This window comes from Teleopsis dalmanni, chromosome 2 (genome assembly GCF_002237135.1).
Source record: "Teleopsis dalmanni isolate 2A chromosome 2, ASM223713v2, whole genome shotgun sequence".
NCBI lineage: Eukaryota > Metazoa > Arthropoda > Insecta > Diptera > Diopsidae > Teleopsis > Teleopsis dalmanni.
Genome location: NC_051847.1, coordinates 142,340,469 through 142,365,813, shown reverse-complemented (window position 1 = coordinate 142,365,813; position 25,345 = coordinate 142,340,469). Strand labels below are relative to the sequence as shown.

The following is a 25,345-nucleotide window of genomic DNA, read 5'->3' as shown; positions in this document are numbered from 1 at the left end:
CGCAATTAAAGTTAAATCACGTACTATTCTTAAAAGATTGGAAAAATTTGTAAAATATGTGAGCTTTAAAAAAACATTTTGGAAGGGTCATCAGCACTATTGGTTCTTCTATCTGAAACAAAACTGGGCATTCTTATAAAATGCTCAATTTTATTCTTTCAGATTTTTCTTAGATTTGTTATGAAAATTGCCTTAAAAGCTTGTGTTCTAGTTTATCTATAAATCGTAGGTTTCATTATTCACTGTTTTTTTTTGCAATCCTTGTAGCTCCAACTGCTTTGTATTTATAACATATATACACTGTAATAAAGTTTTATCATAATATGTGGTTTTTAGTTTTTGAATTGTTTTTAAAGGTAATGCCCCGCGCAAAATAAAGCCACTAACTGCAACTCATTGAGGTTATTACACATTACACAGTTTGGTTGAGGTTCTCCAATTACGAAAGTTCAATTAAATTAACTGAGATCGTTTTGATTTCTTATTCCTTTTAATATGTTCTGCACAGGTCATGAACTCTATGTTCTAGTGAGAAATCTAATTTTTAAGGCCAATATCAGTTTATTATAATATTAATCATTTTTATATTCTTTTTTTTCTCAAAACTATATCGCACTTCACATTCTTTATTAAAATTTTGGCAGCTGCAAATTTGGAAATTTAATTCAATTCGTTCAATTCACAGCAAGAAACATTTTTGTCATTTTTTGTTTATTTTAATAAAATATTTAGAAATATAATATAGATATTATTGTTATCAAAAAATAATTTAGCACTGTATATTAATTACATTTTGTTTATAGCTATTTTTTTTTTTCATTATTTTACGTACTATATTTATACCTATATTAACTTATTATATTGTTATTGTTATTATTGAAAAACTTTTTTTATTATTTCTTTACTAAATTAATCATATATATTTCTTTATATATAATATAGTTATTAAAATTTTCATGCTAATTTTACATTCCAATATAGACATTATAGTTAATATTAATAAATTTCTAACAGTTTAATTGGCTTCAAGTTGAATTATTTAAATTATATGCATTCAAATAAATATTTAATGTTTAAATATAAATTTATATGCAAACAGCTCATCATATGTATATATGTATTAAAATATTTATTTATATTTCAAAATATAACAAAAAAAATTTAAGTTTATCACCTCTGACTGACTCATAAATAATCTTTAAAGTGTAAAGATTAACTACCTTTAATTAATTTTATCATTTCTTTGTTTAAATAATTCACTGCAGCACCAATAAAAAAAAATAAAATAATTTATTTATATACATTAAATTCATTAATTATATATTTTTTTATACATATATTAATTAATTTTTAATTTTTCACAGAACTGTAAGTTTATAGCAATTTTATCTGGACTTTTAAAAACTTTGATTAAAAAAATAGCGAAATATTAAACAAAAGCATTTCTCGTTGTGTAAACTGCTATACATAGTAAATAAAAAACAACAAATATTGCATTGCAAGTGTTGTTTTATTATAATTATCATAAAAATATAATATATATGAATATTATATAAAAATAAATCAAGTTTACAATTCAACTGGAAACTGAAATTTTATTGCTTTTGGTATAAATTCTATATATTTACATTGTAAAAAAGACGCAAGTGTTTATTATCGTAAAAAGCTAAGAGCTCACATAATAAACCAAGTAATTGTATCTTTTTGAAGTGTAATTTTGGATAAGCGAGCGTATAGCATAATAAAGGGACAAAGGACTTTTATTTGCGTACACTGAGCAGTAATCTTGGAAAAATATCTTTTAAGTTGAGGGTTTGTTTGTTGTTTGCAAATTGTTTTTTTTCTGCCAAGAAAAAAGAATAGTACGAAGGTTTCTGAAGTTAACAAGGGTTTTGTGTTAAACTTAATTCTTTTCAGCGACCAGTGTGTACAACACAAGTAGCAAACAATAAATTTTATTTTCGGTAAATTAAATAAAAAGAATAACTAGGTTGAGCACCTTGCATATATTGGGAATATTGCAAGTGTAACTAAAATAATCATAGTTTTAAAGCACAATTTAGTTTCTTTGAATAAAATTCAAACCAAAAAAAAAAAAAAAATTGCACCTAAAAAATTATAAGCAAAGATTGAGAGAATTTAAAATAATAAAATTTGTTTTAATTTCTCATTGATATCGAATTTAAAAGCTTGAATATTTTTTGCAATTTATTATTTTAAAATCTTGCTGAAAATAAAATCAAACAAAATTTGTGCCTAATACCTTTCTTTTATCTCTACATCTACATCATCCTTACAAGTACAAAAAGCGAAATTTTCAAAAACAAAATACAAAATACAAAATATTAAAAAAAAATCTTTTAAATCCTAATCCTAAACCACCGAAAACAAATTTTTGCATAATATAGGTACTAGGCCAGCCCTCACAATGTCTGTCCCTGTACGCTACTCTGCTGCCGCCAATTACGCCGTCGTTGATAGTGGTTTGATAAATACTCTACAACAAGAAGAGCAATACCACCTACAACAGCAGCAACAGCTGTTTTGTAATTTGTATAATAGCAACAACAACAACAGCAATAGCTACAACTTTAACGATTTGGAAGTGCAGCAGCAGTTGATGCAGCAGCGGTCATCGATGTCGTCGTCGGTTTCGCCAGCAATAGCATTGCCCACCAATATACCGAACACTGTCATTAATACCACCAACATCAACAATATTATGGATCAATCATCTTCGACATCAATAAAAACAATACCATCATTATCATCATCACAACAATCATCCTCACATATGATGAATATGTTGGAGGATGACATGAAACCTACGACATCAGCAATGGCAGTGTCGGTGGAGGCAGCGGCTATTAATGGCAGTACTGATAATGCAGAGATGCGAACTGAGTGGATGAGGATGTCTGACGAGGGCCGGTATGGAACACCGGGTGCTGCTGGCTTAGAATATCAAAAATATGAGCTGGAACAACAACAACAACAAACACCTGTGAACAACAATGACCACCCAATGGAGCCTTCGTTATTGGACAATGAGAGTACTATGAATAACAACAGCAAGGATGTTGAAAATAAACTTAACGCACTAACATCTGATGAACTTTATAATTTGTTGAAAGAGTATGATGCATTACAAGATAAATACCACACTGTTCTGTTATTACCAAAGGAGTCAAGAGTAAGTTAATAATTATATATAAGATAAATGAATAGGAAAATAATATATATATATATTATGTAGCGTGAAGTGACAGCCGGTGGACGTGACGGCTCGGCGTATGTTTTACGTTGTCTTAAAATGTGGTATGAGCTGCCCTCCGATGTGTTATTCTCTGCCATGAGCTTAGTAGATCGCTTTTTGGATCGTATGACTGTCAAGCCGAAGCATATGGCATGCATGAGTATAGCATCATTCCATTTGGCCATTAAGCAATTGGAGCTTAAACCAATACCCGCGGACGATCTGGTTACAATATCTCAGGTAAATAAAATATACATATAAATAATAAAATATGTTAATTTAAATTAACATATAGAAAATATTTAAATAATGAAATAAATATAAAATATAAGTAAAATAAATTAATTAATATGTATATATATAAATAAAAAAATGAATATTTATATAAATTTAAATATATAAATAATAAATAATTAAATGTATAAATAAAAAACAAATTTTCAAACGTATAAAGAAATAAAATTTAATAGTGAAATATAAAATATAGTCTTAAAATTTTGATATAATTTATGAAAGTAATAAGAATATAATTTTATTACGAAATATTTTAATATAACAATGAAATATAAAACGTAATAATATAATATAATTTTTAAAATCTAAACGAATTTTATTATTTCAATATTAAAATAAAATATATGTAAATATAAAAATAAATTGAAAATGTATAATGGCAATGTATTAGATCTCAAAACCGTAAATGTTTCTTCTGGAATCATTAATAAATTTTAAACGCAAAAATGAAATAATAAAAATAGTAAATTATTAAAATAGAATAAATGAAACATAACTATAATAACATAATATGTAGTCTATAATATGTAAAATAAATAATAAAATATATATAAAATAAGAATTATATGTGTAAAATATTATATATTTAAAATTATATTTAATGTTTTAATGTTATAAATTACATTAATTATAAAAATAATATTTATATAAATAAAGAAAAGAAGATTAATAAATTAAAATTTAAGCTTTATAATTTAACATATAGTATTTAATAAATTTTTATTTTAGTGTGGTTGTACCGCTGGCGATTTGGAAAGAATGACTGGTGTTATTGCCAATAAGTTGGGCGTACAAATGGGTACAACACCTATTACATCGGTCAGCTACCTACGCATTTACTATGCCTTATTCCGTAATTTGGCTAAAGACATCGAGGGTCCATTCTTTGAGTTCTATCAAAATTACATAAAACTTGAAGAATTAGAGAATCGTTTGGAAATTCTGTTGTGTGATGTTAAAACCACTGTTATATCACCATCAACTTTGGCATTAGTTTTGATTTGTCTGCACTTGGATTTCCATATCAAGGAGTCATACACACGCGGCAGCCCAGAACTGAAGCATGTCTTCGAATATATTCTCTATTTGCAACAATTTATGCGTGTAAGTATATATATTATATAAGTATATATATTATATAAGTATATATATTATATAAGTATATATATTATATAAGTATATATATTATATAAGTATATATATTATATAAGTATATATATTATATAGGTATATATATTATATAAGTATTATATTTATGTGTAATATAAAATTTATAAAAATAATTTAATTTTTATTTTAGATACCCGATCGAGTGTTTACCTGCGGTTTTAGCATTGTCTCTGGCATTTTATCGCACTACAATGGCCAGAATAAACAGCCTTATAAGCAGCGTTTGGTATGGAAGCTGTCGAGTCGTACTTTGCGTGTTCTGCGCCCAACTAATCGTTTTTCGTCTGATTTACCCACAATTGAAGAGGGCATATCGAACGCAATTGACGATAGCTGCCGATCGAGGTAAGTGTACAAATAACAAAAATATAAAAAAGATTGGATAGAATTAAATTAAACAAATAATATTGTATATATATAGAGTGGAACTAAATACATATTTATAACAATTACTTAGAGTAATTTTTATTAATAAGTTTAAAAGATTTCGATATTTAAAACAAAAATTATTCTAATTATTATGCAATTAAGTTACCATATGCCTAAATATAATTATGTAAACATTCATTAAGATTTGAAATATTTTTTCTGTGTATATTATATATTTTTTTGTTTTGATAGGTATTGGCGTAAACAAGTCTCTTAATCATATGCGCATTAAGCACTAAATTTTTTATCGCTAACGTCACTTATCGTCAAAACACAATCTCATTAGTTTATATACTTATTGAAATATATGATGTTTGTATAAAAATTGTTTTTCATTCTTTTAGAATATAAAATTTGTTTAAAAAAATATTTTTATTTTTAACTTTGTTTTATGCCTGAAAAAATAATTTGCAAAGACATGGTTTTTATATTGCTTTGTTATTTCAATGTCAATGAAAAACTTTTTCTTTTCTTTAGTAAAATAAAACAATTTCTTAATTTCACTTTCACTATCTTATCGAAATAAGAAATTAAATTTCTAATTATATTCGCTTACAATATATACAGCAATTTCTTCAATGTATGAGGCGCGATTGTGTTTTGACGTTGCTGACACTTTCTAGAAAAACAAATATGATTAGAATTTTTTTGTCGAAATATATAAAGTTCATTGATCTTAAATAACAAAATTATCACGCGCCCCCTTTTCTTTGAAATACGATTCACTAAGATTTTAATTCTTTTTAATTAAGTTGAAATACATTCATCATTTCAGTGTAATGCAGAATAATTTGTTTTCATTTTATAATGCATTTAGAGGAATAGAGATAAGATTTTTTCATTCATAAATTTGCACTGAATGTATTCATTAGACTCACGTATAGTTTATATCTTGAACTATATTACCATAAGAGATTCATTGCAACTATACTTTCAATTAGTTAGGTCGGTGCAAATTATATGTTATCAGGTCAACTGTCATGTCTAGATAGGTGACCTTTTTTATGGCAGGTGTGAGTAGCATTTGTGTGAGTATACGCTCAACTTATTGGCAATTACACCAGTCATTCCAAATTGCTAAGGCTACAACCACACTAAAATTAAAATTTACTATATATTTATTGCCTAAATTTAAAATATTTATTACCTTTTTTTGTTTACTTTATATATATATATTATTTTTACTCCTAATATGACATATGCAAAATATGTATTATATATAATCTTTAAAATCTATTTTATTATATATTTTACATGTATGATATATATAAAAATCGTATATATTTAAATAATTTTTTATATTTGTTGTAATCTTAAATATAAAACACACACGATTATTTAGAAAATAGCAAGATTTTGATTTCCCGGGATTTTCCTTTGGCAACGGATTTCAGTAAAGACAGTTATTTTGAATAATTTATGAACCTACATTATATGTTAAAGTATAGTCAACGTGATATTCGATTTTAAAGTTGAAAATTCAACTTAAAGTAGAAAATTCGATATTAAAATTTAACATCTGAAAAATTAAGCTATATAGACATATAGCGTATTGGAAAAAGTTTCTCAAAATAGCTAATGTTAATAAATTGATGTCTCGTTGTCAATCCGATTTGACATGATCTCGTGCATTTAGATGAAACAAAATTAAAGAAGAATGAAAGCTAAAGTAAATCTGCTCTTCGACTTGTGCAAAAAAGTTATTTTTTAAAGTTTAAATTCTTTCAAATCGAGTATAATTGATCTGCTCAGAGATCGCAATGTTCGAACACAAACAAACTAAGAATATGAAAAAGCTTTAACTGACTAGAATAAAGGCAGATGTAATAAACAAAGGAAAATCGGCATTTTCGGGAAATCAAAATCTCTCCCAAAATATTTATAATTAGCACAGATCTGTATACCTACCTACCAATCTTTTCCATACTACTTTGTTTATTTTTTTCTCTTCAAATATATAAATTAATGTATTTTTTAATGTTTCAGAACTGAGAGCATTAGTTCGGAAGAAGAGGAGGACTGGCCAACTTCACCAATAATTCCAATTTTTGAACAGTGTTAGTAGCGCCAATATTTATATACAATATATACAACAGGATATACTTTTAAAATAGTTTAAAATATAAACTATTAACCATCAATGTGATATGTACTGCTGAATTCAATTGTAAGTCAACAACAAGGAGAGAGGATTGTACAATAAGCTGATTTTCTATAAATCGGACATCGAAAAGTAAGATTATATCTCGTAATGTGATGTGAGTACAATAAAGAAAAAGTGCAATCAGAAAAAGTAGTAGCTTTAAACTGATCAAAAGAAAGAAAATTCAGTACTAAAAAAGCAGCAGATTAATCATGACCAACAACAACAAACAAATAAACAAACAACAATTATGAAAAACATATCCTTCAGAAAGAGCAAATTTTAAAAGAAGAAAAATAGAAAATTTTTTATTTTAATATACTCTGCGCGCGCGAAGTGTGTATATTTTGTTATGCATCATAATTAAACAGAAACAATTATAAATTACTTTAAATAACAGAAAAAAGAAAAAAATAATTGTGTTAAAAATAAGTTCGAAAAGTGCGTTAAGTTTTCATATCAAAATGAGAACTTATGCTTTAAGAAAAACAAAAATTACTAAAAACCAAAAAAAGAAAAAAAAAAACAAAAAAATTAAAAAAATTTTTAAGAAAAAAAATGCTGCGGACCATCATAAAAAGGATTGATGTTGTTCTGGACCATTTTAAGTCTTAAAAATCTTCTTAATAACTAGAACAACCATATACCAAAATATAAATTTTGGCATGTTTACCAGGAGAGCGTGTGCTGCAAAGAGTGCAGTTTAAGGTTCGCTCAGTAAAAAAATTAAATAATTTAATTAAAAACAAAAAAAAAACCAAAAATTAAAATTTGTATACAAAATTTATCTTAAATAATAGTTTCGTGTTTCAATGTTTGTTTTTTTTATTTTTTGTTACAATAAACAAAGCTTAATTATTAATTAAAAAAAAAAAATTAATTTAATACAAAGTTTCAAAATACAGTTTAAAAATTAATACATCTCTATTCCAAAATAAATAAACTAAACTGTAGTAAAAATTTTGATTAATTTTGAATTGAAAAAGTATTAGAAATAAAATTAAAAATATAAAAGATTCTTTAAAAAAAAGTACAAAAAATTTTATATGAAAATAGTAAAAAAAAAAATTATATAATTAAAAAAAATCCATAAATATATAAATTTGTAACTTCAACTTTACTATAGCAAACTTAAAAAATTTATATATATTAAAAATCTTTCAAATTCGTAATTTCGTGTAGTATTTGTGTAGTTTATGATTTTAAATGTTCAAAAAATAAACTTGTAACAATAATATTTAACAAAATATTAAATTACAATAACTAAAAATATTCAATGTTTTCAAATTCATTTACTTTTGTCTGAGTTTAAAAATATGCATATTACTATTCATATCTTATATAAAACAAACATTAAACACAAAACTCAATACATCTATGTTGCTTTATACTTTCTGTAAGAAATTGTAAAATTATTATAATATTTATTAATGATTTCTTTGTATTAAAATATGTTTATATATTTCTTTCAAAATTATAAAAAATTCGATTAAAAAATTAAAGCAAGAGAAACCTTTCAATATATTGTTTTTATTTTTTAAAATTATATTTGTTAAAAGACTCAATTGTAAACAAGTACAGTGCGTGTATTTAAGGAAATGGAAAAAAAATCATAGATTAAATTTTTGTTTTAGTGATCAGTGTATTTTTCAAGTAAATTTAAATTCCTTATATGCACTTCAAAAACTTCTTTACTTATTATATCATTGTTAAATGAAATAATTAAAAATAAAACCAGCCGAATTAAAATTTTTTTTTTTTAAATAAAATAAATTTATTTTCGGCTTTTTTGATATATTTTGATATATATTTATATCGAAATAATTTGCAAGTATTTAATAGTGCTTGCCGTTTTAGCTAAAGTTAAATTTATTGTTGTGATACAAAATTTTAAATGTAATTTTCTTTAGTTGTAATTAGCATTTTGTGCTTTCTTTGTAAATGCTTAACATATTTATAACTAAATTCAAATTTAATGTTTATATTAATTTGATTTCTAACAACAAACAAAAATTTAACTTTTTAGCTACTTTTTTTAGATTTTTATTTCAAATACAAATACTTCAACTGAAAAGTTAAAGAGCACATTTAGTGCTACTTGGTGATCTTCAACGTTTATACACATTTTTTTACAATTTTAGTTGTATTATTTTTATATTATTTATTTAAATTTTATTGTTTTTCTGTTTTAAATAAAACATTTACAAAGAATATTTCAAAAATTCATTTAAGTTTAAAGTTATTAAAACTACTAATTTCTTTTATACAATAAATATATAATTTACAAGTTTAAAACTAAATAATTATAGCAATAAAATTTAAGTTTAACTTGGTAAAAATTTAAAAAATTAATTTACAAAAAAAAATTTTAAATTTGTTATGAAATTACACAAATTGTGCAGCTTAATACTAAATATTAATTAATAATTATGATGCATAAATTGAGAAAATATACACCCAATGTTATAAGAAGAAAGTAATAAGTATAGGCGCTCATCATTATATTTGTTTAATTAAAAAAATAGAAATAAATTTAATTTTTTTTTTGAACATATACGTTTTTAAAATAATAAGCCTATAAAATGAAATAAAAAACTTTTCAAAAAAATATATATAATGATACATACTTGAAAACCAATAATTTTAATTTAAAAAATATTAATTCAAAAAAAAACAACAAACAAAAAAAAAACAAATTGAAATAATTACATTTAAATTTTATTTTATTTTTAAGTTTTTTTCTGGCAATCAAATCTTTCAATTAATTTTTGTTATAATTGTAAAAATTCTATACTATAAAATCTTTCATATAATTTTAATAATTCCAATTGTAACAACAACAAAAACAAAACTGTAAATTCTCTTTAAACTATTATTTAAAACAAAAACAACAACAAAAAGGTTTAAATAAATAAAGTTTGCTTTGGAGCATGTCTCTTTTGTGTGTTCCAAATGCATCAATGATAAAAGTTCTCTAAGAATGGAATTAAACTTAAAATGTATGTCTTTTTATTTACGGGTGTAAGCGTTGGCTTTTTTTTGGCTTAAATTATTTTGAGATTTTAGCTTAAATCGGCAAATTCACCAAATTTAAAAAAAACTTAACTGCAGCGGCTAGGCTGCACCAAATTTACAGATGTCAATTGTGTTTGTATGTGTGCCAGTTTAAAATACTCAACCTTCAAGTGAGTACTAAATTTTTATTAAATAAAAATTATTTTTCAAGAAATACAAAATAAAATTAAAAAAATTTTTTTGTGCTTTTTTTAATTATGATTTCCGATCCCATTATTGTTTTATTGCAATTTTATTTTATATTATTTAATATAAACACACATACTTAATACGCACCAAATTGTTTTATATGAAAGTAACAACACTTACACACGTAAATAAATTTCGAATACATTTTATGCATAAACTAAAGTTATGTTATATATCTTCAAGTTTGCCTTATAAAGTATTTCTTAATATAACATGTATAGGGTTATTTAAATGTCTAGAATTTTAAATCACTATTATTTCTAAATCATATATTTCAAATTTTATTTCATGTTTTTTGTAGATGTGTTATTTTTTCTTCAAAACCTGGTACGAATTGATTTTAGCTGGTGTCTATTTGGTGAACCAATTAATTTTTAAATTTAGATGTTAGAAACTGATTTTCATTATTTTTTTAACTTCATGTTACTTCGCGATTAGGTAGCAATTTCAAAATTTTTTACCACATTATTCTAATAAAATTATGCGATTTATTATTGTCACTCTCTTAAACTGCTCATTGCGATTATAAACAGTAGAAATGTTGTGTGAATGCCATTATAATTTAGATACTAAATATATCAGTAGCAGCCGGGATTATGTCAGTCTTTTCTTAAGGCGATAAAGTAGCGAATTTTTTTCAATTACGCTACATTACCAACTGTTAACTGTCGGCTGATATAATCATGAAAAAATGTGTAAATATTGATATATTCAAGTACGGAATATTCCAGAATATTCATTTTTTCGTACGAGCAAATACTGATCGCCATCTCCTAATACAAAATTATATATAACATATAATATATAACACTATTTTACACATAGTTTTTGCATTTGCATTGTTGCTTCTTTTGTTCCAAAAAAACACTAGCCCTAACTCTTCTTAAAATTATTACGAAGTACATAAAAGAACAATAATATAATAGAAATACAGTTAACAGTGTAGCAATGAAGAGGCCAGCAGCAACAATAGGTGAATAAAACGCCTTTGTGCTTAAACATTTCTAGAACACAATCCAGTTTCAATATTAAAAAAACACAGTATAAGCATTTAAGTTTACACAGTATTTAAACATTTAAGAAATTTAACAAAACATTTCTGAAACGACATTTTGATAACCCTGTACACATAAATATATCCTAATTAAATGATAAAGAATGCTATTGTCGTAATATAAAATTTGTTATTTATTCAAATCAATGTACCATAGGAACTTATGATTGAATCAATTATATTCAAATAGATACTTATTTAACTAAATTCGAATTATTAATTTTGGCAAGATTCCTATTTGCCAACGAACTTTTCCCACTACTATATGTTTTTAACTTAACAATTTATTAGATATTTTTGAAAGCATTTACGAAAGCTCATATGCGAAACTAAGCTTCTAAACTTAATTTAAAAGCTTAAAAATAAGTGTTACATAAAAAAGCTTTCGTTTCGTTAGATTCATACATCGAATCATTAAACATATTTTTCAAAATATTTCGTTAAAACATATCTTCACTTAAATTAAATTATTAATTTTATTAAAAATAGATATAGAAAATATGCGCGTTATATAAAGTGGACTTATTCTTCGTTTGTGTTTGAATTACTTAACGAATTATAATGCAAGAAAAAATAATAAATTTCTTTATATTGAAAAATATAAGGCTTCATTAATTTAATTACATATACACATTCATACTTGCGAATTCATACCCACAAACATTGAACAATAGCCCATGTAATTCTATTGGCAATGAAGTATAAATGAGCTTTAAGCTTAATATATAAAGTATAAGTGGTTTCTTCTACATATTAATGTATAAACTTTTACATATTAATGTTTTTCAATTAACCCGTCATGTTTTTGTTTTTAAATGCTGTGATCAAATTATCAAAATTTAAATATATTCTAAAAAATTTTAATAAACTTTTTACCAATTGGAAATTTTTGCTAAAATATTTAATATTTAACAATTTGTTATTTAATGAGAAACAATTATAAATCTATATAATTATTAATAATTAAATTACCATTAAAAAGTATTAATTTAAAAAATATACATTTAAGTTTTTATGTATTTAAGGAATTTTTTATGTTTTAACAAATTTAATTAAGTTAAAATTAAAAAAAAAAATCTCATTAGTTTTAGTTTTTGAAAAATGAATATTTGAAATGAATTTGTACGTTAAACAAAATGTATCTAAGATAAACAATAAAATTTCATTTCATAGCATATATGAAAAAAAATTTTATAGAATAAAATCATATTTTATTATGAAAATATCTGTCAAATTGACTTTAATGAAAATTCTGAAAGTGTCGTGTGTCAATTGTGGATAATTATTTTTAATTAAATTATAAATTATATATTAAAAAGATATATTAAACTATAATGTTTTTATTATAAGAGCAAAAAATGTATGAGCGTGCGAGAGTTTATTATTGAGATTTTAAATTAATATCTTATATATTATTATTTGAATTAATTACAAATATAATTTGAACATAATATTTATTTTACATACAAAAGAGAACAAAAAGGTTATTGTAATTGACGAAGAATTTTTTAAATTCTACTGATGAAAACAACTAATAAACAAGAGTATTATTGAAGACAAACTCAATGTGTTTCACTACTTTTATTATATATAATTTTAATTTATATTGATTTTATTACGATCTAGGGTATGCCAACTACTTATACTTTAGGAAAAATTGCTTTTATTATTCTGGGTTTGCAAAAAATGGACGCTCTTCATATACCTACATACCAAAAACACCAAATTATTTACAACATAATCAAATAAGGTACATGTACTTTCCTCTAGATATAAATAATTTTATTGTCACTTTTTTATCTTTTAAGGAGAGAAATATGGTCTATAGTTAAAATGAATAATTCCGTGTAATATCTGGGAATACATCTAGATAGAAGGCTCACGTACACAAGTCATAGTGAAGCCAAATAATGCAAATTATATCCTAAATATAAAGAATTGTATTGGCTACTAAATTGCAACTCTAAACTCAGTCTCGATAATAAATTGTTAATTTACAAATCAATATTAAAGTCAATTTGGACCTATGGTATAGAACTATGGTGTTTAGCGTGTAATAAAAATATAAAAAAAATTCAGAGAGTACAAAACAAAATTCTCCGTCAAGCTACGTGCGCTCTGAGGTATGTCAAAAACAAAAACCTACACAAAGACCTAAATCTACCAACTGTTGAAGAAGTTATTTGTTAATATATACTTAAATTCTTAGATAGAGATTTAAGTCGCTGTCAGCTCCCCATGCTCGATATTTATATTCTGCAACTACACTAAACCATCTTAAAAGAAAATCATAGATAAACATGAACACCCTAGCTCAATAGCATATATGCTAGGTTTTTAGATTAGCACAATCATTTTCCATTTTTATTTAGAAATATTCAATAAATAAATCGATGAAAAAACAAAAAAAAATTTTTTTTATCTTGAATAGTTTTATTTTAAAGAACCATATTAAACATACTTGTTAAAAACAATCAATTACTGGTTATTCTCATTTCATTCTTTATCTTTGTAGATCAATATTTAAAAAGATATACAAACATCATTTATATTAAACTTGGGAAAAATGCGAATAAATAGTTCTATACTTCATATTCTCGTTAATTTGAATAATAATGTTCCAAAGATTATCAAGATGATTAAATAATCGAAAAACTATATTTTTGTTTTAAAAAATTATGTAAAAAACAATTGTGGTCAAAAACAATATTTATTTTGCCTCTCTTGAGGTATCAGATTATGTTACAAATGATACCACTACGAGGAGTATTTCCATTTACTTCAACTAGTTAATATTAGATGGAAGTATTCCACAAGATGTTTAATATACCGATCGATCTAGTCTTGGTCTTAATAGTCTTAATAGATCAGGTTGTGGAAATACAGTGGAATGAGCAGTTCTGTCGGTCCAGTGATGTATGGAAGATACTGTATATTCCATTCTAAATTTATTTTAGATATTATGGCAACTTAGACCAGAAAGAAATAATTACGCATTTTCTCTGTCATTGGTGAGTTTAAGCTAAAAGAAGAAACGGGAAGGTACTTTATTGACACTTTATTGGACTGCTCAACAGTAAAGGCTAAATCGGTTAAATTAGATCAACTCAAAGGATGGATCTAATTTGTTTGCACCACTTCTTTGCGCCGAACATGGTATGAAAACGCCGAATAGTCGCTAGTTATGAGAATCTGGAATTATCTACTGCTGATTAGCTACTGTTGCCAACTAATCAACCAGCTAAATTTGTGTCTAAACACAAATTTGAACATTTTTCGCATTTTCTATATTATTTATTTCTTATTTGTAAATCCGCGTAATTGCATTCGGTATCAAAAATGAAGACCTCAAAAATATGTTTAAATATAACATCCTCTTTGCTGGCTAGCGAGGTATAACTAACACCTCCGAAGTTTTACCTAACACATCACAATGTAAAACAATAAAGTCACTCTACCCACGTATATTTGGGTTTCAACCATAGTCTCCATAGCACATTTCAGATGTTTGATCTACTCACAAGAAATCAATAGGGCTTGAAATTGTGTGTGTGTGTGTGTGTGTATGTGTGTGTATTGGGTTAGACGAACAGATGGGCGATATATTGAATACAACTGTTTATTACGTTGAATTATTCAGTGATCATTTTTGGCAGAACAGTTCTTATTAAATGTAGCAGATGTATTTCATTTGCAAAAATTTGAGACGAAATTTTGTTGGGAATTTTCTTATATAGCAACGGATTGATATTATTTTTTTTTGTGCGAGTGATCGATATATTACTCATATGAGGGATCGATGCATGCAACAAGGACGCAGGGTTCTGCTAACTTTGGCGTCATTTAGATGACCATGACTGGTACAAAAGAAGAAATTTTTTGGATACCCGCTGATTTGGATTTTTTTATAAGAAACACGTTTGAATGCATATATTGCTTTATTTTAGTACCTCTCGCAGATTTTGTAGGTTCTTCCTTAAATTGTACAGGTTATAATAGGTTCGCTTCATTGCTTTTTTGTTTGTTCGGTAGTTTTCTTTTGTGTTAACCTAAGAGCAACTGGCAAGCACGTTATTAAAGGTCAAACTTTCTGCACACTGCAGTGGCAAGTACGGAAAAAGTAAGGACTTCATCTGGTACGATACCCAATACTTTAGTCATAGTAGTAGTAGGAATCTTGCTTACAATAATGAACATTCGCGAAGTTACGGTTACCCCACTAGTTTAAGAGCAACTGAAACGTATATAATAATTGATTTATAACTGGAATACTGTATATTCATAAATGGGAAAAATTATTAAACGTGAATGATGATGTGTAAAGTTGTAGTCATATATAATAAAATTCGTAGTTAAAAATAAAATGTATCCTAAGGTTTATAAAAATATCACGGTAGGCATTTGATAATATCTGCAATGGTTCTTACATTGATATTAGACTTGCATCTCACTTGTTAGTGACTAAAATTTGTCTCCAATGCATACTTCTAGTAACAATAGTCCTAGTAATATTAAAAATTTAGTCTGTTTATAAGGAGAAGAAAATAAGATTAATTTGAATTGAGTATTACAATTTTATCGTATAATTTTTCTATAACAATAGTTTTACTATATTAACTTTTTCCAGAAATTGTCGCATATTTTTGTATACAATCAATAATAATAAATAAATATTCATTATTTATTTGTTTCGACCTTATAATTAACATAACGCCTTCAACAAATTTAAACTGCATTGAACTATAGATGTATAATACATGTCTGTATAGGAACAACGATATGTTTACTATGTTTTTTTTGAAGTACCTAAAGCCTTTACGCAACAACAATTTTTTTTATTTATTTATTTATTTTTTAATCTTTTTATTATTTATTTAAACTAAATTTGGGTAACCGAAACAACTTCAGCGCAGACGTCGTAAAATTTTGTATGTGAATCATCGTCGTGGTTTCCCATTATGTGACTACAAATTGACTTTCATGGCCTACTTGAAATGTTAATTAAATATTTTATGTTTCACTAAAATGGAAGATAAATGAATAAGTAGAAAATAAAACATACAATTTTTGGGTTTGTTCAAGATAAATTGTTATTTGTTGTTAACATACAAAATATTTATATTTTTATGCTGAAAAACCAAAACCACAACACCAATGCGTATACCTATATGTATAGTTATGCAATGATTCCGAAAAAAACTGTCCTGTCCTTGCCATGGGAAACTCCAACATGTACACATGTCTCGTCTGTAGAATTGTTATTATGTATGCAGTCGCAAAACAAAAGACTTAAGCAACAAACTTTCTACTTGTGAAAAATTTAACATAAATTATTCCCAACATAAGAATACATAAATCAGCTACTTTATTTCGCTTAAAAGGTTTAAGTACTTGTACTTTTCAAAAAGGTTAAATACTGGTTTCCTACTCTGGTTCCATAAAATTTCTATTTGTTTTAATTTTCTAATTTGAACTAAACGTCATTGCCGACCATGAGATATTAAACGTGTAGCATGTGACCAACATATTTAATTACTTGAAAATTATTAAAAAAAAAATAAATAATGTATATTGTAAATGTTGACAATAATTTGTATAATTACTTGAAGCGTCAATTGAAAAAAAATTTTCAGTAAAAATATCTATAAAAAATAATGGCACACAAATAGAAGCAATCGTAATATAAAAAGTAGCTATATTAAAAAGAAAATAATTATAGAAATGAAACCAATGGCGATTCGAAAAAAATAATAACTATTTAGTTTACTAAATAACAATTTAGCTTAAATACATTGTATGAAAAAATATTTCTTTACTCGCAGATAAATAAGTTTGAAAAAATCACACCAGAGAATTTATTATTCAAAAAGAAATCATTTCACTGAAAATTGTATAATTTCAGGTTATTGAACCTCATTTGGTTCTATGCGGATACTAGACAACTTTTCATTTGATAAATTTTAGGGCACGAGCGGATAATAGACGCAGATGTTTCACCATATCTAAGTATTTTACAAAATTTGGAAATGTTAGCATCCTTGATCCATTCTTTAAAATGTGATAGTTTTTAGCATATCTTACATTATCCGAAACGTGTAATCAAATAGAGTTCACGACCATGTACACGGAGAAATTTCTTAATATTTTTGTTTTTGACCGAATTAGGTGGTCGGATTGCCTGAAGCATATTGCATTAGTTCAAGCCTTTTCAAAGAGCTTATACATCTATATAAGTACTGATGCAATCTAATAAATTTGCAGGTCTTATTAGGTGAGTTAGCGTACTTTCCTTTGCAAGCTTTTCAATTTTTTATAATCAAGTTTTTCGTGGTCTGACATAGCTACGAGTGTTATTAAGACCTGTAGAAAAATGCAGTGGAAGAGGAATCTTTTCAAATAAAGTAAAATATTATTTTTAAATACACAACGTATATTATTATGTACTAGGTTTTTCTATAAGTGGTTTTGGATATAAATTTAATTGAAAGGTCAATTTGAAGAAATATAGGTTAAGGTATGTATAGTTTATTAATAATTTTTCAGTAAATATTTGCAGCTCTTATCGATTCTGACTTGATGCAACTTGATGAGATTGTATAGATTTGTTTAAAGATATAAACATTTTAGACTTAAAGATCAGTAAACTATCAATTTGTAAAATCATTATTATATGTATTGTAATTTTATTACTATTGCAATAAGAGTTAATGATATAAATTTTAACTGTGTCGCCAACATTATCATCTACACTTTGACTATAGCAAAATCTTTTATCTTACAACTGTCCATGTATTACAATCCGCAGAGTCTGATTTCTATGGGAAAAACAAAATATGTAGACTATATACTATTTTTTTAACTCTAACAACAAATATAGATAGTAACTATATTGTTAGAAAAGAAAAATTAATAATCTTAAGGAGGTATTACTGACAACTATTAATCCACACAAAATATGTATATAACTAAACTTTATTCAAACTAAAATATTATAGATCAAAGTCTTGATATATATATATATATATATCTATATATATATATAATATATAGTATATATAAATATACATAACATTAAATTTACAGTAAAGTAAAAAAACGAAAATTTTACAGTAAACGAAAACTTTTCGTAGTTTTTAATCAGTATATCATGACTATTACTTCTGAATATAGTTTGCACGTGTTTACACTTCATAATTAACGTAACTGAATATATAGGTAATTTGTTTGACTACAAGTGCCAGGTTTAGAACTCATTATAGACAAATTGGAGACGATGACTAATCGCGTTTTATACTTTTTTAGAACTTTAATTAATAAATTGTTCAAATTAAGATATTATAATTTGTTTTATTTTCAGTGAATTCATATTTTTGCACGGTAAAAATTGTATTATTATTTCATATTTGATATAACCATCTTAAGCAGTAAGTTCCCGATCTATCTAACTTCATAATTAACGTAACTGAATGAGCGACAATAGCACAAGTGGCAACTCCGTCAGAATCCACAACAAAAGAGAAAACGATTAGCAAAAAAACAAATTAAATTTAAAAGAAAGTATCAAATTCAATTAAAAAAAGTTTTTAAAAAAGTGTTAGAAGTTAAATATTACAAAAAATATTGGTCAGTTAGTTAAGGTGCGCTGACTCTGAGCTTCAAATTTGGCAGAACACGAGTTGGATTCCTAGTACTTGCAGTTTCAAAAAATTATTTACGAATAATTAAATACAAGAATTACTTCCAAAACCACTGATGACAGCTGTATGCTCAGCCAAAAATTCAATTAATATAAAAGGATTTTTTGTTGTTGTAGTTCACTATTGCTCGAAAAACCTATTTAAAAAATCAAATCTAGTAAAATATTAGTTTTATTTTTAATTAAAATTGGTATAAATTTAATAAATTTGCTTTTATTCAAATTTCTTTTTTCATGCAATTTATTTATTATTTTTACTTAAGTATATTTTCTTTGTTGAAGTTAATTATTGAATAATTCTGATTCTATTACCTCAAAAACTGTTGTGCGAGTAAATTAATGGTAAATTGAGAGAAATATCTCGGTATGGCAGCGAATGTTTATATTTACCAGAATTTCGAGTAGGGCAATTAGATAAATATTAGGTAAATTAGGTATTACCATTTTGAAAATTTTAAAAGATGTTTAATAAATAAATTTGAAAACTTTACAAATAAATAAATAAATATTTACAAAAGTGCAGCGCAAAAAATCCCTAGGAAATTTCAATTTACTTTACCTCAATTTACTCGAACTCGCACACGGCCTTAATTGCAAATATGTATTAATTGAGATACTCTGAACTACTAATTGTGACAATGCTTTCTTTGGATAGTTTATCAAAATTTTGTGATGTTGCAACTACGTAACAAATAATAACGAAACCTTTTACATTCAAAAATTAACAGTGGCGGACTAAAACTCCAATATATTAGCACTTAACATTACACGCTGCTTCTATTTGTTAACAAAAAGTCGTGCCAGTTTACAATTTACCCTACATTATTCGAAGACTCCGAGCTATTGAAAGCAAGTTTGCACACTGGTAATAACATTGTCTGTGCCTGTGCTTGACTGTTAAATTTTTGGTTCATGGTTTGTCTCTGTTACATTTTTTTTTGTGGTTTCATTTACTTAAAAAGAGACACGAAAATTTAAATATAATAAACGCAGCTGATGCTAAGCCCGCCACAGCATTGCAGTTTCAGTTCGCGACAGACAGTGCACGGCAACGGCAGGAGCAGCGCTTATAAGTAAAAGTTGAACAAATGAAATTTATTTATTTCTATCAAGTGTGACTTGTTAAAGAAATTTGAACGAAAAAATTCGTTATAAAAAATCAAAAAGTTTAAAAAAATACTTATAAAAATGTATCGATATTTCTTGCAATATTAAATTATTGACAAAATAAAAAAAATGTTTGCGAAATTAAATCACTAGTGAAATTGAACACACAAAATTCGAATTAAAGATAAAATCAAATTTATTAAGAAAAATTGAAATAAATTTGTATTTCTTTAAATAAATAAAGTATTTTAACAAGAAAAGTGAAATTTAAATTAATTGATTTCGCAACATAAATTCAACAATTTTTCTTTTGCTTAAATTTTTTTTCTTCTTATATTTTGTGATAATAATTTACTATTTATATAAAAAAAGACAATAAATATTTAAGGCTTTTAATTTTGGAAAATTGAATTTTGTTAAAAATAAAAAAAAAATTATAAATATTTTAAATAAAACAAAAATTAATTACGCGCAGTCGCAGCAGCAACGACAGCGGCAGCAACAACAGTGAAAATAAGTTCAAAAAACAAAAAAAAACATAGAAAACATAATAACAACCAGTCAGCAAAGTATTGGCTAATAATTGTACAACAACAGGAGCAGAGTTGAGCAGCAGTAACATAGCTTAACAACAACAAAAACAGCGCAACTTTAACGTAGCAATAGCGTATTTTAACACTTTCATTTTCACTAACTGCTGCGTCGCCGTCAACGTCAGTTTGCAGTTTTTCATTGTGTTGTGTTGTTGCTAAGTTTGGCATGACTTTTTCTGCTACGTCTACGCTTCTTCTTCTTCGTTTCGTACACTGCCGTGCTGTGCTGTGCTGTGGTAATGCTGTGTTTTGTTAAATAATCCATTTAATGACTAAAATTAAGTTTTGTGCGGTTTGAAGTGTTAATTTGTATGCAAAACATAGGATAAAAAAATTTTTTTATTGCATATATTTAAAAAAGAAAACACAAACATATGTGTATGTGTACGTCTACATACTCTTATATACATAGAAATAAAAATATTTATTAAAAAGCAACTGCAAATTTATGAATTAACTTTGCATGTAAATTTGTGACGCACAGCGCCGATGTATTTATTAAGAAATTGATTTATTTGGAATTTTAAAATCTGCAAAATTTAATTGCCGCCACTAAAAGTAGTAGTAACAATCAAAAAATGCGTTTAACTATGCACTTTACGATTTTTGGTAAGTTTAGTTTACTTTTTCTTACAAAAAGTCATAAATTTTTACTAACAAAATATTGTGTAATATTTAATTTAATTAACACTTTTTTTTCGTGTCAGTGGCACACCGAGGCGAATGACTGACCTAGTTTTTATATAGGATTGCTAAAATAGTTGTTAAAAAATTTTCAAGTTTTTTATAATATATAATCAATGAAAATTATTTAAATTATTATGTATTCAATTATAACAGATCAAAGACTTACAAATACAAATCAAATAAATAATTTGTTAATGAAACTGTTGTTTCGTTTTCAATGAATTTGTATTTTCTCATGCGAAAATTATATTATTATTATTTTATACTTAATAAAACATATCACTCTTCAATCGGTCCCCGGTCTAGCTAGGAAACAAATTTTATTTAATAAAGAGGTTTTTCGAACACTAGTGACTACAACAATAAAATTTCATTTTATATTATTTAAATTAATTGAATTTTTGGCTGACCATACAGCTGTTTCGATTATTGCCAAATACCCATCATCAGTGGTCTTGGAATTATTTCTTATATTTAATTATTCGCAAATAATTTTTCTTGAGACTGTAAATACCAGGAATTGAACTCGTGTCCTGTCAAATTAAAGCTCTGAGTAAGCGCACCTTAACAAATTTTATTTTAAAAATTTAACTACATTCATCAACATAATCTCCTTCAAGGATGATACATTCATGGAATAGTAGTTTAAAAATGTCTACTTTTTAGTCTACACAAGTTATTTAACGCTTATTTTTTGTCGAATGTGTCTATAAGAAACTAGAAGGGTTCGAGCAGTAATGAAGAAACAACAACAACAATTTTGATTAATTTATTAAAATTAAGTTGACCATACAACGCTGTTTCGAATATTGCCAAGTACTCATCATCAGTGATCTTAGAAAATATTTGAATTTCTATTTAATATAGTTTATAGTCCGTATCAGGTTAGTACCAGGTTTGGAACTCATTACGAAAAAATTAGAGACGATGACTAATCGCGTTTTACACTTTTTTAGAACTATAATTAATTGTTCAAATTAAGATATTATAATTTGTATTGTTTTCAGTGAATTCATATTTTCCCACGGCAAAAATTGTATTATTATTATTATTTCATATTAGATATAACCATTATTAATCAATAAGTTCCCGATCTATTTAAGAGTTTTTTTTAGATGTTATATATCATTTGTCAAAATACCCTCATCCAAGAGTGATACCAACGATCCTCTAACTTTTGATGCCTATAAAATGATTTGTTTTTCCTTTGAAAAATGTCGTAAGTTTCGGCAATCATTTCTACATTATAGTTAAATTTTCTACCCCACAGCATCAGTAGTTTCTGAGGCCAGATCTGAAGAGTTCAGTGGGTGGCTGTAATTTGAAGCATAATTCATTCAATGTAACTATTGTTGTTTTGACATTGTTTTTGGTTCTGAGTGACCAAAAATTACACATGCTCTAATTTTTGTATATACATATTCAAACCTAACAATTTATATTGGGAGCTTTATAATAAAAAAACAGTCATTAAAAATTATTTTTCTACTTAGCTTCATTCATTTACTTTTGCAGACATTTAAACCATTTGTGATAACAATTTTTCCATTCTGCTCCAGATACCTTCAAAACATAGTTTTTAAATATGTCAACTATTTTACCCAATTTCTCAGTTTGTTTTTGATATGCTAAAACAACAAGAAATCACATTAGGTTAAATCAGGAGAGTAAGTCGGATGGCACATTAGCTCAATGTTTTTAATGCTCAAAAAGTCATTGGTATGAGTTGATGTCTAAGAGTAAAGAAAATTCTTTACTCTTTTAAATTTTAAAGAAAATTCGTTACTCTTTTCTTCAATTTTTCAAACACTTTCGACAAACAAATATTCTGTACAATTCAAAATTAATCGCTCATGTAATATTTTGTATGGAACTACTGCTTGAAATATCTCAAGCTCAAAGTATGCTACATGATATTACATTAATATGTTCTGGTTCAGCAACTGATGTGGGGCAAACTTTGTCTTTCAGCGACCGGTGCTTAGTGTCGACTTTTCTGCATACTTGCATATTTGCAAAGAATGGGGTGTCTTTGCCAAAAAGGTAGGTCATTGATGCACTCTCGTCTTTAGAAAGAATATTGACACAAGACACAACATTCAAGATACAAGATACAACATTCAAAGTGTTTGTGATACTAAAGCAGTGGTGAAAAATGACAAACTTACCAGTGAATATGTCAATTGACATAACAGTAGTTATGGTTGCCAATGTTTACAATGGTAATAGTGAACTCCATAGATTCTTATATATGTCGAAAAGTTTATCGAGAAGCATTGAAGTTATTATACATATAGTATTTTATTAATATAATATATAATAATTATGAGGAAGTAACACTTTTCATATAGATTTAAAAACAGATTTTAAAAATATTGAATAGTTGTTATAGTACTTTATAATAAATTTTTTTATTTAAATAAAATGTTTTATTTAAAATATATTACCTAAATACTTTTTATTTTATAATGCAATCATTATTACTTTTACTAGAGAGTAAAAGTAAGTACTGTGTTTAATTATAAAAAAGAGTGCTCTAAGGAAAAGTTTGATTGCTTCCGGGTTATAAAACTTATCGCCAAAATAAGTAAAAGATATTAATATATTTAAACATTTGAACTTCAGTTTAACTTTAAATTAAGACGTATCCACACTATCTCATTATCAACTAATCTCATAATTATACATTTTACCAGATAGTTTTTCCAATAAACGTGACTAACATTTTAGGAGAAATTCAGGAAGTTGCAATGGCAATGAAAAGCAAAAGTTGTTGCGGTTTTGAGTTTTTCCACTGCTTGCATCTACTGTTGAAGTTGGAAATGCAAGTGCGATATTTGTAATTTTATAGCTTCAAAATGGTTGGAAGATTCAGTGTTGTTGTAATTTATCTTGAGTTATGCAACAGTGATAAATTAAAAAAAGTAGCAAAAATTTAATGATAAAATAATTTTAAATTTATTTTTAAAAGAAAAACGCGTTTTCCATGCATGACAAATACTGCAAACATAAAAAAACAGTAAAACTTGCTGGGAAGCTGGGAACTCTTGAACGTTGCTAAGCTTCAAGACGAGTGCGAATTGCATGGTTCGAATTCCAGTGATACAAAATATATGAACAGCAATTTACAGTAAATTTACAAATATAAATAATTTGACCAAATTTTTTTAATTATTGTTTATTTTTATTAATGACTCTTTCTACGCAAAATTATTATAAAAATGTAAAAATAAAATTAGTAGTTTGCGAATGGCAGCCGCGACAAAGCATGAATCATTGTTACAAAATAAAAGAAAATAAAAGTTGTTAACACCTTTTTTTACCCATAAGCACTTTCCGATTATGCACCAGTATCTCAACCTTACTCAATACCAAGCAAACAATCCGGATCCGTAAACCTAACCTTACCCAAGCAATTCATGGTAAATACAATTTTTGTGGATTGCGTCTTTGTGTTGAGCGTTGTGCCATTTTTCTTTTATTACGCATGGTTCATGGCATTTACTTACTCGTCGTATAAGTTATTGTTGAGAGCGCTTTATTTTCAATAAAAAACATTATACACATAAGTAAAATCCATTTGAACTTTCAGTAATCACAAATCACACACTATAATTGTTGCGTCTTCAGTACTACACTCAGTGCGGTTGTA

At 25.9% G+C, this 25,345-nt stretch overlaps 1 protein-coding gene across 3 annotated transcripts in view; it reads left to right on the top strand.

Annotated features, from left to right (window-relative positions):
• The window catches only part of LOC119677354 (cyclin G), a 37,405-nt gene extending 29,367 nt beyond the window's left edge, over window positions 1-8,038 (top strand). For all 3 annotated transcript variants that reach the window (XM_038088659.1, XM_038088658.1, XM_038088660.1), the window contains exons 2-6: window positions 2,409-3,193; window positions 3,257-3,496; window positions 4,280-4,654; window positions 4,851-5,065; window positions 7,136-8,038. In XM_038088659.1, coding sequence (XP_037944587.1) covers window positions 2,429-3,193; window positions 3,257-3,496; window positions 4,280-4,654; window positions 4,851-5,065; window positions 7,136-7,211 — 1,671 coding nt within the window. In that variant the 5' untranslated portion in view covers window positions 2,409-2,428 and the 3' untranslated portion in view covers window positions 7,212-8,038. The remainder of the gene's footprint in view (window positions 1-2,408; window positions 3,194-3,256; window positions 3,497-4,279; window positions 4,655-4,850; window positions 5,066-7,135) is intronic.
• Window positions 8,039-25,345: the final 17,307 nt, after the last annotated feature.